The 13,315-nt window shown below is 56.2% G+C and overlaps 1 protein-coding gene across 3 annotated transcripts in view; it reads right to left on the bottom strand.

The window, feature by feature from the left end:
* PHRF1 (PHD and ring finger domains 1) overlaps positions 1–8,051 on the bottom strand; it is a 36,923-nt gene extending 28,872 nt beyond the window's left edge. For 2 of the 3 annotated variants that reach the window (XM_026447280.1, XM_026447281.1), the window contains exons 1-3: positions 7,683–8,051; positions 2,149–2,263; positions 1,674–1,793 (exon numbers count right to left, since the gene is read on the bottom strand). In XM_026447280.1, the coding sequence (XP_026303065.1) occupies positions 1,674–1,793; positions 2,149–2,242 (214 nt within the window). In that variant the 5' untranslated portion in view covers positions 2,243–2,263; positions 7,683–8,051. The remainder of the gene's footprint in view (positions 1–1,673; positions 1,794–2,148; positions 2,264–7,682) is intronic. The other variant, XM_026447282.1, reaches the window with a different exon arrangement.
* Between the last annotated feature and the right edge of the window lie 5,264 nt (positions 8,052–13,315).

Raw genomic sequence — 13,315 nt, 5'->3', positions numbered from 1 at the left:
TTTTTTTGTATTTTTAGTAGAGACGGGGTTTCACTGTGTGAGCCGGGATGGTCTCGATCTCCTGACCTCGTGATCTGCCCGCCTTGGCCTCCCAAAGTGCTGGGATTACAGGCGTGAGCCACCGCACCCGGCCAATTTTTTTGTATTTTTAGTGGAGACAGGGTTTTACCGTCTTAGCCAGGATGGTCTCGATCTCCTGACCTCGTGATCTGCCCACCTCAGCCTCCCAAAGTGCTGGGATTACAGGCACGAGCCACCGCGCCTGGTCAATTTTTGTATTTTTTGTACAGATGAGGTCTCGCTATGTTGTTCAGGCTGGTCTTCAACTTCTGAGCTCAAGCAATCCACCTGCTTCATGTTCCCAAAGTGCTGGGCCTACAGGCGTGAGCGCCGTGCCCAGCCAGCCAGAATTTCTTTTTCTTCCTTTGAGATGGAATCTCACTCTACCGCCCAGTCTGGAGGGCAGTGGCACAATCTCTACTCACTGCAACCTCTGCCTCCTGGGTTCAAGCCATTCTCCTGCCTCAGCCTCCCGAGTAGCTGGGATTACAGGTGTGTGCCACCACACCAGGCTAATTTTTTGTATTTTTAGCAGAGATGGGGTTTCACCATGTTGGCCAGGCTGGTCTCGAACTCCTGACCTCAGATGATCCACCTGCCTTGGCCTCCCGAAGTGCTGGGATTACAGGCATGAGCCACTGAGCTTGGCCTGAATTTCTTAATAAAATCATAAAATTGCACAATGCATCTATCAGCTTTCTTAGGAGTTCTGTTCAGATGAGTGTATGAACTACAAGTGGGTCAGGAGGTCCCAGGTCATGGCAAACCCCGGGTCATGCTAAACCCATCCCGTACCTAGGTGGCCTTTGTCGGGGTGTGGGGGGCAGGCGGTTGCCAAGATCTTGCTGCTCCTTCCATGGGGAATTCCAGTTCGGTTACATTCTCTCCAAAAACATCACAGATCATGTTGTTCAGTGTTCTTAGACATTTTAATTTTTTGCTCTCAACAGAGAAGAGACCTACTACGTTGTCAAACTGAACTTCAAAATGAAGGACTACAGCCGGGCACAGTGGCTCACACCTGTAATCCCAGCACTGGGAGACTGAGGCGGGTGGATCACGAGGTCAGGAGTTCGAGACCAGCCTGGCCAACATAGTGAAACCCCATCTCTACTAAAAATACAAAAATTAGGCCGGACGCAGTGGCTCAAGCCTGTAATCCTAGCACTTTGGGAGGCCGAGACGGGCGGATCACGAGGTCAGGAGATCCGAGACCATCCTGGCTAACACGGTGAAACCCGTCTCTACTAAAAAATACAACAAAAACTAGCCGGGCGAGGTGGCGGCGCCTGTAGTCCCAGCTACTCGGGAGGCTGAGGCAGGAGAACGACATAAACCCGGGAGGCGGAGCTTGCAGTGAGCTGAGATCCGGCCACTGCACTCCAGCCTGGACGACAGAGCAAGACTCTGTCTTAAAAAAAAAAAAAAAAAAGAAGGACTACGAATAAAGTGAGCCGTCATCACAGCTGAAGACGAGGCCTCACTGCAGGTGACCACAGGGATGGAGCCAGCTGTGGTGATGACAGCACTCTCACGGAGGATGTGTTATAAAAGGCTGTCCCCACCATGACAAGAGGAAACACAGGAGCCAGCGTGAACACCAGCTGTCTCACCAGGTCTGTCTTCCAGGTCTTCCTCCTCAGACGCCCCCTCATCTTCTCCGTCTGTGCTATCTCCGTGCTCGCTGTCGCTGTCGTCCCCGGAGTCCCCACTGCTGCCCTCGCTGCTTTCCTCTAGACACCAGGGTGAGACACAGGCCACAGGGGCGTCAAGACTATGCAGCAGAGAGCAGGGTAGCTTTGCACAGGCATAGAGGCATTAGGAGCACCTGCCAAACGGCTAACAGCTTCCCCAGGGCTGGCAAGGTGGGGGCACACGCAGGGAAAGGGAACATCCTTTTGTTCAACATTTGTGTTGTTTGCATTAAAAATTAGAGAAAAGAATACGCTACTTCCACAATTTAAAATCAAAGGATAATTTTTTTTAGACTGAAAGTTGACAAGAGACACACACAGATGACCTCCAAAGGGAAACACCAGGCACCCTGCTCCTCCTGGGGACGCCCCTACCGGGCACTGGGCAGCTCACCAAAGTCACCTGCCGGGTCCGCAAGGCCGACCTGTGGGCGTCCATCCGGCCCTGGGCTCCGGGCCACAAGCTCATCCAGGCTGTCGTCATCCATTGCTGCACATTGAGCTCAGCTCTGAAAGAAAGCAGAGCCAGGGAACTTCGAAACTGTCCCAGGCTGCAAAGAGCCCTCTGAAGAGCGATGACCTCTCCCCACCGGCCGCATCCCAATGTCACATCCACCGCCACAGCACGTGGAGGGTGAGCCCTAAGATATCACACACGCAACAACCCTCACCAGTAAGCCTTGCACATGATTCACATTTACAGAGCTACCTGAAAAGCCAGATCCCAGCTGGCCACTGCACCCGGCCAGGAAGAAAAAAAAAAATTGTTTTTAACTAAAAAAAAAAAAAAAAATAGGTCGGCAGGGTGCAGTGGCTCACGCCTGTAACCCCAGCACTTTGAGAGGCCAAGGCGGGTGGATCACCTGAGGTCGGGAGTTTGAGACCAAGCCTGGTCAGCATGACGAAACCCTGTCTCTGCTAAAAATATAAAAATTAGCCAGGCGTGCTGGCAGGTGCCTGTAATCCCGGCTACTTGGGAAGCTGAGGCAGGAGAATCACTTGCACCTGGGAGGCAGAGGTTGCAGTGAGCTGAGATTGTGCTACTGCACTCCAGCCTGGGCAACAAAGCAAGACCCCGTCTCAAAAAAAAAAAAAAAAAAAGTAAAATTAGCTGGGCGTGGTGGTGGGCACCTATAATCCCAGCAACTCAGGAGGCTGAGGCAAAAGAATTGCTTGAACCCGGGAGGAGGGCGCTGCGGTGAGCTGAGATCGCACCACTGCACTCCAGCCTGGGCAATAAGAGCGAAACTCCATCTCTCAAAAAAAAAAAAAAAAAAAGAAAGGTCACTGACCACTGAACTGCAACACTCCTGAGGAATCACAACACCATATACAAACAAAATGGCCTCATCCTGAGCTGAGGCAGAGCCAGGCTTTATCAGCTGGGCACAAGAGGGGCCTCGGTGACACGTAGGGTGCTCTCCCTGCCAAGGCTGGCCAGTGTCGGGAGGCCCGGAGGCTCTTCTGACCTCACCCCAACCCCATCCACCAGGGTGTTGCTGAGTCCCCGGTGGTACCCAGAGCTGAGGAGGCAGAAGGCACAGAGGCCAGGCCTACCCCTTGGCTCCCAAGGCCACTTGCTCAAGGCATTAACCCATCAGCCAGGACCCCTGCCCTTCCCACTCTGCAAGGTCACTGTGAAGCTACACAGGACGCCGTACAAAGCCTTGGGAAATCTAGCTGGACACGCTCCTCCTTCCACAACAGGGCCTCAAACTTTGGTCCCAGATAAGGAATGAGATGCGTGCACGTGGTTCATTTCTCATCAGTGCTAGTCACCTTGTTTCCCAGGTGACCCTGGGAGGAAAGGTCTCTCGACTAGGAGAGTGAGTCAGGAATCCAGCAAGGCAGTGAAGCCGGCCCCGTAGCACTGTTTCCCACCAGGTCCAAGCTCCATCCATGGTCAGACGAAAGCGCATCACATAAGAGGCCAGGAAGTGGGGGGCCAGAGCCAGGGGCCCTTGAGCTCAGGGCCTCCTTGCATTGGAGCTCAGCTCCTGCCACCACTGCGGGTTGCACATGTACCACAGCAACTGGGGAAAGGGGCTGTCACCACCACTGCTGTCCGGACACCCCTGGACAACTATCCCTAATGGAGCTAAGGCTCAGAGAGCAGGACGGCCTCACTTCCCATCTGACAAGACAGTGCAAAACTCTAGATTCTTTTTTTTTTTTGAGACGGGGTCTTGCTCTGTTGCCCAGGCTGGAGTGCTGGAGTGCAGTGGCACGATCTTGGCTCACTGCAAGCTCCCCCTCCCAGGTTCAAGCCATTCTCCTGCCTCAACCTCCCGAGTAGCTGAGACCACAGGTGCCTGCCACTACACCCAGCTAATTTTTTTTTTGTATTTTTCAGTAGAGACGGGGTTTCACTGTGTTAGCCAGGATGGTCTCCATCTCCTGACCTCATGATCTACCCACCTCGGCCTCCCAGAGTGCTGGGATTTCGGGCGTGAGCCACCGCGCCCGGCCAACCCTAGATTCTAAGATGATGCTTTCTAAAATACTGAGGAATGCCAACTCCACCAAACTGTCAACTGCCATATGTTACTACCTCCTGGAAATAGCGATTGCAGAAGTGGTTTTGCCAAATCAGTAATTGACCTTTCTTCTACCTGCCGCCCTAAGGTGAAGACAATTGGCCACGATTCCCGCTCAGGGGAGTCTGCAGCCCTGCTGCTTGGTGGACCCAGCAACTCCACAGAGACGCCCTGCTTGTCCTGCGTCTGAATCCTAGCGACACCGGCTCTGAAAGACACACAAGGGCCACGGCCCATCCAGGAGGGTGGCCCCTCTCCCATTCAGAGACACACAAGGGCTGGGTGACCCCTCTCCCATGGTGTGCACTGAAACCTAGAGTGGCCGCAGCTCTCAGGCCGCAGCTAAGAGGACCTTAACTCCCTGGCAATAGCTGTGACCACCCTAACAACAGACCCCACATCCTCCTGGGACACCTGCTCCAACACCTACCCTGCCCCTACTTTGTGCAGCACAAGGTGAATGCAGTCCCTGCCCTGGAGAAACATATCTGAAAGAGGGAGGCAGATTCTCTCACATGAATCTACCGGGGAACACTTCAAGGAGACCACCTAAGAGACAACAGAGCAGGGCTCGGGGAAGTCCCGGGGTCCAACTACTCCGAGTGCAAATCCTCACTCTGATGATGTATTTCACACAGAAAGTAAAAAATGTGAATCGGGCCAGGTATGGTGGCTCACGCCTGTAATCCCAGCACTTTGGGAGGCCGAGGTGGGTGGATCATGAGGTCAGGAGATCGAGACCATCCTGGCTAACATGGTGAAACCCCATCTCTACTAAAAACACAAAAAACTAGCCGGCGCGGTGGCAAGTGCCTGTAGTCCCAGCTACTTGGGAGGCTGAGGCAGGAGAATGGCGTAAACCCGGGAGGTGGAGCTTGCAGTGAGTGGAGATTATGCCACTGCACTCCAGCCTGGGTGACAGAGCGAGGCTCCCGTTTCAAAAAAAAAAGTGAATCGACAGCCGGGCACGGTGGCTCACGCCTGTCATCCTAACACTTTGGGAGGCCAAGATGGGCAGATTGCCTGAATTCAGGAGTTCGAGACCAGTCTAAGCATCACGGTGAAACCCCATCTCTACCAAAATACAAAAAATGAACTGGGCGTGGTGGCGTGCGCCTGAGTCCCAGCTACTCGGGAGGCTGAGGCAGGAGAATTGCTTAAACCTGGCAGGCGGAGGTTGCAGTGAGCTAAGATTGTGCCACTACACTCTAGCCTGGGTGACAGAGCGAGACTCTGTCTCCTAAAAAAAAAAAAAAAGTGAATTAGCAGGGCGCGGTGGCTCACGCCTGTAATCTCAGCACTCTGGGAGGCTGAGGCCGGCAGATCACTTGAGCCTGCGAGTTACGAGACCAGCCTGGGCAACATGGCAAAACCCTGTCTCTACAAAAAAATTTAAAAACCAGCTAGGTGTGGTGGAAACCGCCTGTAGTCTCAGCTACTTGGGAGTCTGAGGTCCAAAGATCACTTCACTCCAGGAGGTTGAGGCTGCAGTGAGCCATAATATGTGAACAAATAGCTCCTGGCTTTTCCCTTGATGCACTGAGATTAAGGACCACCTCCAAGGGTTAGGAAGGGCGACAGACAATGGCTGGGCCTGCCCCAGGGCTGCCAGAAGAGACCAGTGAGGCCATGTGGGGTTTGGCACATAGGAGCTCGCCACAAATACCAGTTCAGGAGAGACGCTGAACTCTGCGAGTCTGTGTACCTGTGGGGCTAAGTCCTGAGGCCTTTGAACTTTACCACAGCTGGTGAGGGAAGCCTCCAGGGGCCTCTTACAATCCTCCACCACAGCAGCAGGAAGGTTCAGGTTATGTGAGGCTGAACAACATCCTTTCCTGGGTATCACACAACAGTAACTAGGGGTTATTTTGCCAAAGACGAGAAAATAACCCAGGAAGTCTCTGCAGATACCCTCTAGCACAACCACCAGAAACAAGACATTTTGGGACCACCAGGAGTCAGGACGCGGGTTAATGGGAGCCCCTAGCTTAGGACCTCCTGGTTGCACCAGCAGCCCCAACTCCACATCCTCCCTTCCCCATATCCACCTCTGCCATGTCCCAGGCCACAGGCCAGGAAGCCATTTCTGCAGAAAAGACCACAGCCCTTCCCAGCTGCTGGCCACCTTTGGCTGGGCTAGCAGAGCTCTGGGGTGGAGGGGACCACTGTGGCTCTCCTGCTTAGACTCCAGATTTGGGGGATTAAAGGGGAAAAGAAAACCGGAAACGCTATTTCTCTCTCTCTTCGAATTCAGGGGAACCAACACACTGGCAGTCCCAATTGTTACTTAGGAAGGAAAAGGGGCTTTGGTGTCCGGGGTGCCTGCAATCCCCTTTCATGTCAGTCCCGGAACCTGAGTGCCCATCTCAGGCACTGAACAAGCCTGCAGCCAAGTCCAACATCTCAACTCAGGCCAACTTTTATTCTTGTATTCACCATTTGCTGTATCAGCTAGGAGACCTCAAAATTGTAAACTGCAATGATAGTCAAAAAGTCAGGTGTGAACAAAGGTCTCCGCGGGCCTGAGATGAACACAGCGCTGCTGAGGGCCACGGCCAGGCTTGTCGTAGCCATGATGCTGAGGTGTCATCCATCCGCTAGTACTCTGACTTAACATTCTGCCCATAAGAAAGAAAACCGGATGGTCCAGGAGAGAGGTCAAGTATGCCAACCCCGAAGTCAAACCTCAGCTCAGCTTCAGAGCCTGGCCAGTGACCACAGGCCAAAATGTGGTTCACCCAGCTGACTGCTGTTCTGCTGTTGTCCAAACAAGTAAAGCACGTAAACTCCGAGGAAGGGGTATCACAAGCCGCGTCAAAAAGAGCACGGTCGGAGTCGGGGCTGGCGCGGACCCGGCCGCCGGCTCTGCCCCTCCCCGACTAGTTGGCGCTGGCTAGTTGCTTAGCCTTTCTGGGCTCCAATCCCCTCATCGGTAAAACGGGAACAAAGCCTACTCCAGAGAGGCTGTCGTGAGAACTACAAGAGTTAAGGAATAGGAAAACCGCCAGCCACACAGGCCTGGGGACATGCAGACAAGGCTCGAAACCCTGAAGGCAACCACGCACAGAGGCTGGAAACCAGGCAGCGAAGACACAGCTCTCTTCCAAAAGCGGCAGGGCGGACTCGCAGGGGGCACGCGCGTGGGTGCCACGGGGTGAGGCAGGTGGGCTCCCGCCGCGTCCCCGCAAGCCCCGGACGTCCGCCCGCAGGCCACGGGCCTCCCAGTCTCGGCGGGGCCTCCCAGCGCGCGCGCCCGCCCTCCCGGCCCGCGGCCAGCGCGGAGCAGGCCTCGCCCCACGGTGCAGGCCGCAGACAAAGCGCGTGGCGCCCACAGGCGGCCCGCGGCCCGGAGGAGCAGGGGCCCCAGGGCCGGCGCGGCCGCCGCACGTACCCGGAAACCTCGCGTCCCGTAACCGCTCCTGAGGGCTCGCCGCCGCTGCCCGACCAGAGTCGCTGCTAGGCCCGGCCCGGCCGCCGCCGCCGCCGCCGTGCGCTCTTCGACCCGGAAGTGCACGGCGCCTCTTCCGGGCCCCTCCGTCCCGTCCCGCCCGTTGACTGGAACCACTAGGACCAGAGCGGGAAATAAATGGCTGAAATGAGGAAGGTACCACTCCCTGCAGCCAGGGGTCTCGAGGCGTTTAAACGGTCTCCCTTCCACCTTGGAAACACTGTTTAATGCAGGATTCTGTCCGGAGAGATCAGTATCCTGGAAAAGCTCGTACTGTTTAACCCCCGACCGTGGGTTGGTCCAGGCCGTCCCCCCCCCCCGGCCGGGACAGCTGGTACCGCCCGGGTCTCCGCCCACCGCCCAGAGCGAATGGGAGCTGCTTCCTGCACGTCAGCTCCGCCCCCCCGCCCGCAGCCCCGCCCCGCCTCGGGCCCGCAGCCCCCATGGCCCCGCCTCAACCCTCGCAGCCCCGTCTGGCGCCTGCCGCTCCATAGCCCCGCCCCCACTCTCGCAGCCCCGCCCCCGCACCGCAACCCCGCCCCCCTGCCCGCAGCCCCTCGCAGGCCCGCGCGCGGCCGGAGCACCTGGGTAAGGCAGTCCTGGCGTCCGCTGCTACGAGTGCCGCGCTCCTCTGACCAAACACTGCGGGAGCTCTCCGTGAGCCGACTATTCCAACCTAGCCACACGTCTCTCCGTCTCGCAGCAGGCGCGGTGAAACGTGCGCGCTGGCGAACTACGCGGCCTCGGTAGGACTCGGCCGTGCCGTCCCGTGTGGATTTGGCGCCGGCTGGCCCTGAGGATGTCGCGCAGAAGCCGTACGGGCCCCGGGACGCAGGCCCGCGTGGCTGCAGCGCACTCGGGGAGGCTCCGGGGGTCCCGAGCAGGCGCAGGCTCGCGAGACCCCTGGCCGCTGCGGGGAGCGCTGGGGAGGCGTCCGGAGCGGGCGCCAGAGACCCTCGGGCGCCCGCTGCAGGGGCTGCCGGGGTTGGGACCGGGGTGGGTCTGCGCAGGTGTGGGAAGTGCCCGCTCCCGGTAGATGCTGCAGGCAGAGTTGCCAGGATTTGCTGAGGACTTTTGGAGGAATGAGGCGGGGAAGGACGAGCTTGAGAACCGACACCGGAGAAATGGGGAAGACGGGGGAGGCCTGAGCGCGGGCTGGCATGGCTGGGGAGGTTGTGCACTGCCCAAGGATGCTCACTGAGGAGCGTCTTCACGTCTCATCGTGGGTTCCTGTGTTTATTATGGCAACTACCAGCAGCTCCCGAGGAGCAGCAACAGATGGTGGGGAGGGGGGGGCCCAAGCTGACCACAGGCAGTCGGTCCTCCTTCCCAGGAGCCTCAGCGTGTGTGTCCGCAAGTGCCCCTTTATCTAGCGCCCCTGGGGGAATGGGACGTGCCAGAGGAGATGAAGTGGGCAGAGGCTGCTGCACTGGATGAAGAGGAATATGTGAGAATCGCTTGTGGGGTGTGCCTGAGGACCAAGGCCTGAACCCTGGGACTCCAACTTGAAGAGGTTTGGAATCTGCAAAGGAGACCAGAAGGAGCACAGGGGTGCTAGGGGTGGAGGGCTGGAGGAAAAACCAGGAGAGGGGCTTCTGGAGGCCAGGGAGGGTGTGCACACACATCCGAGGGAGGGAGCCTGGGCGCAGCAGGGTGGGTCACTGCCACCGGCGCTGGGGCCAGGGGCTGGAGTTTGGAGAGTGAGCAGAGAGCGCGCAGGGGCTGTGAACACCAACTTCTCTTTCAGGTCGATTTACTGCAAAGGGGAAGGTAAAGGTGGAGGTAACTGAGGAGCAGGGCAAGAGAGGGGTGTGGTTTTCTTTTTTCTTTTTTTTTTGAGACGGAGTCTCGCTCTGTCGCCCAGGCTGGAGTGCAGTGGCCGGATCTCGGCTCACTGCAAGCTCCGCCTCCCGGGTTCACGCCATTCTCCTGCCTCAGCCTCCCGAGTAGCTGGGACTACAGGCGCCTGCCATCTCGCCCGGCTAGTTTTTTGTATTTTTTTAGTAGAGACGGGGTTTCACCGTGTAGACCAGGATGGTCTCGATCTCCTGACCTCGTGATCTACCCGTCTCGGCCTCCCAAAGTGCTGGGATTACAGGCTTGAGCCACCGCGCCGGCCAAGAGATATTGTAATAAATAAAGACACAAGACAAAGAGATAAAGAGAAAGCAGCTGGGCCCGGGGGACCACTACCATCAAGATGCAGAGACCAGCAGTGGCCCTGAATGGCTGGGGCGCTGATATTTATTGCACACAAGGGGGCGGGGTAAGGAGGGTGGATCTTCTAAGTGATAAGGTGAAGTAAGTCCTGTGCTCACAGGACAGGGGGCCCTTGCGTTTTAGGTAGCCAAAGCACAGAGAGAAGGCAGCATACATCAGCGTTTTCTTCCATGCACTTATAAGAAAGATCAAAGACTTTAAGACTTTCACTATGTCTTCTACCGCTATCTACTACGAACTTCAAAGAGGAACCAGGAGTACGGGAGGAACATGGAAGTGGACAAGGAGAGTGACTGTTGAAGCACAGCACTACAGGGAGGGGTTTCGGCCTCCAGATGACTGCGGGCAGGCCTGGATCATATCCAGCCTCCCACAAAAAGCCGGGAGCAGAGTGTTCCCTGACTCCTCCAAGGAAAGGAGCCTCCCTTTCGCGGTCTGCTAAGTAACGGGTGTCTTCCCAGACACTGGCGTTACCGCTTGACCAAGGAGCCCTCACGCGGCCCTTATGTGGGCGTGATGGAGGATTCATCTCTTGCCTTCTCGGTCACTTCTCATGATGTCCCTTCAGCACCTGACCCTATAACCCCCGGTTATTCCTAGGTTATGTTAGTAATGCAACAAAGAGTAATATTAAAAGCCAATGATTAATAATGTTTATAATAATGATTAATTGTCCATAATCATCTCCATATCTAATTTGTATTATGACTATTTTTTTTTTTTTTTGAGACAGAGTCTCGCTCTGTCGCCTAGGCTGGAGTGCAGTGGCCGGATCTCAGCTCACTGCAAGCTCCGCCTCCCGGGTTTATGCCATTCTGCCTCAGCCTCCCGAGTAGCTGGGACTACAGGCGCCCGCCACCTCGCCCGGCTAGTTTTTTTTTTTTGTATTTTTTAGTAGAGACGGGGTTTCACCATGTTAGCCAGGATGATCTCGATCTCCTGACCTCGTGATCCACCCGTCTCGGCCTCCCAAAGTGCTGGGATTACAGGCTTGAGCCACTGCGCCCGGCCCTGACTATTCTTATTCTATTTTCTTTATTATGCTGAAACAGTTTGTGCCTTCAGTCTCTTGCCTTGGCACCTAAGTAATATTTCGCCCACAGTTTTCTGTTTGCAATGAGAGAAATACCAGGCACTTATGGGTTCTGAAAATGCCCCTGAAGGAAGGAGGAGTGGATGGTGCCGAAGAGACTGTGGAGGACTCTGGAGCAATCTACTCTTGGTGGGCCAGAGGGGCTGGGTGTCACGGCGGTCACCCAGGCCAGCCACCTGAACTCACACACTTCAGTCTCAGTTTCTCAACCTCTGTGTGCCTCCATGTCCTTGGCTGTGAAACAGGAATGTGGGTGCTCATGGCTACCTCTTCGGTCATTGTGAGGACGAGATGGGTACGCCTCAGGTGGGGTCCCGTGTGGTCAGCGGGCTGAGGGACTGCTCTCTGCCTTGCACCAGGCACCTCCCCTACCTTTGCATGTGCCATGTGTCTGCCTGCTGGACACTAGATGCAGGGGTATCCACAGACACGCCGAGGCTCCTGGGAAGGAGGACAGGCCACCTGGGGGACTGCTGATAATTGTCATAATAAACACATGCACCCGGGCCAGGCATGGTGGCACTCGCCCTGTTATCCCAGCACTTTGGGAGGCCACAGCAGGAAGATCACTTGAGCCCAGGAGTTCCAACATGGGCAACGTGGTGAGATTTCCTCTCTGCAAAAAATAAAAAAAAGATTAGCCTGAGACGGTAGTGCACACCTGTAGTCCCAGCTACTCGGCAGGCTGAAGTGGGAGAATTGCTTGAGACCGGGAGGTTGAGACTGCAGTGAACCGTGATGGCACCACTGCACTGCAGCCTGGGCGACAGAGTGAGACCCTGTCTCAAAAACAATAGAGCCAGGTGCAGTGGCTCACACCTGCAATCCTAGCACTTTGGGAGGCTCAGGCAGGAGGACCACCTGAGGTCAAGAGTTGGAGATCCATCTGGCTAACACAGTGAAACCCCGTCTCTACTAAAAATACAAAAATTAGCTGGGCATGGTTATGTGTACCTATAGTCCCAGCTACTTGGGAGGATGAGGCAGGAGAATGCTGTGAACCTGGGAGGCAGGGGTTGCAGTGAGCCAAGATCGTGCCACTGCACTCCAGCCTGGGCGATAGAGCGAGACTCTGTCTCAAAAATAAATAAACACATGCATCCACATGGAGACACGAAGGACGTCCTCAGTGAGCATAATCTTTGGTCAGTGCACAACCAACCCAGGTATGCCAGACAACACTCAAGCTCAGGTGTGAGAAGTATCCCCAGGCAGCTGCCCAGAACCAAACTAGGCCCAAACTGTGCATAAGTGGTGCTTCTTGAGAGCACGGGCACATACCTATACCTCCAACCTACTGATTCCCACCCCCCCCCCACTCTCCTGACACAAAATGAGTCCTTAACTGCTCATATGTGGATAGATGCCTCACACACCAGCAGGCAGACACCTCCCGTGTACAGCACCTCCCCTGCACACTGACAGGTCACCCCCAACTACCCCATCACCTGCTAGTGTCAGTGTGCACACATGTGCATCCTGCCCACACAGCCTCACGCAGACCCGCACAGAGGCTCTGGACGGATTGCTAGTCAATGCTGCCATGTGCTGCCCCTGTACCTTGCAGACACAAGCCTGGCGTGCATGCTCCTGGTGTGCCCGGGGAGGATGGAGCTGGGCTGGGAGCTCCCTTACTTCTGTCCAGCCCAGGCCAGCTTCTCCTGGAGGGCCCAGTCCAGTCCTTTCCCGCCCCTGCCCCCCACCCCGCCATCAGGTCTCTGTGTACATACAGGGCTTAGTGGGCAGTGAGCTCCGTCATCGCCCCCTGCCGAGACCCATCCCACCCGCCCCCCCCCCACAACAGGGGGCCCCAGAGCCAGTGGATGCGTGGGGGAGGCGGGGGCAGGGGTGGCTGGAGGAGGTGGGTGGGGTGAGAACAAAGAGTCAAACCTCTCAGAGTTGGGGGAGGGATGGGCAGGGCTGCATTTTGTATCCAGTGGAGGCAAATGTCTGTGTGTCCCAGGGCTGCCATATCAAACGGCCACAAACCAGGGGCCTTAGACAACAGAAAGGCATTCTCTCAGTCTGGAAGCCAGAAGTCTGAGATCCAGCCTGGCGGGGCCCTACTGCCTGCTGAGGATCTGGGGAGGTCCTTCCTCTTCCAGCTTCGTCTCCAGGTGTTCCTTGGCTATAACTTCGTATGGCCTCCCTCTGTGTCTGTGTCTCTTTTTCTCTCTCTCTTTTTCTTTTTTTTGAGACAGAGTCTCACTCTGTCACCCAGGCTGGAGTGCAGTGGCACCATGTCGGCTCACTGCAAGCTCCG

This window comes from Piliocolobus tephrosceles, chromosome 13 (genome assembly GCF_002776525.5).
Source record: "Piliocolobus tephrosceles isolate RC106 chromosome 13, ASM277652v3, whole genome shotgun sequence".
Lineage (NCBI taxonomy): Eukaryota > Metazoa > Chordata > Mammalia > Primates > Cercopithecidae > Piliocolobus > Piliocolobus tephrosceles.
Note: the sequence above shows the minus strand (reverse complement) of the source record. Positions and strands in the feature narration are given on the sequence as shown.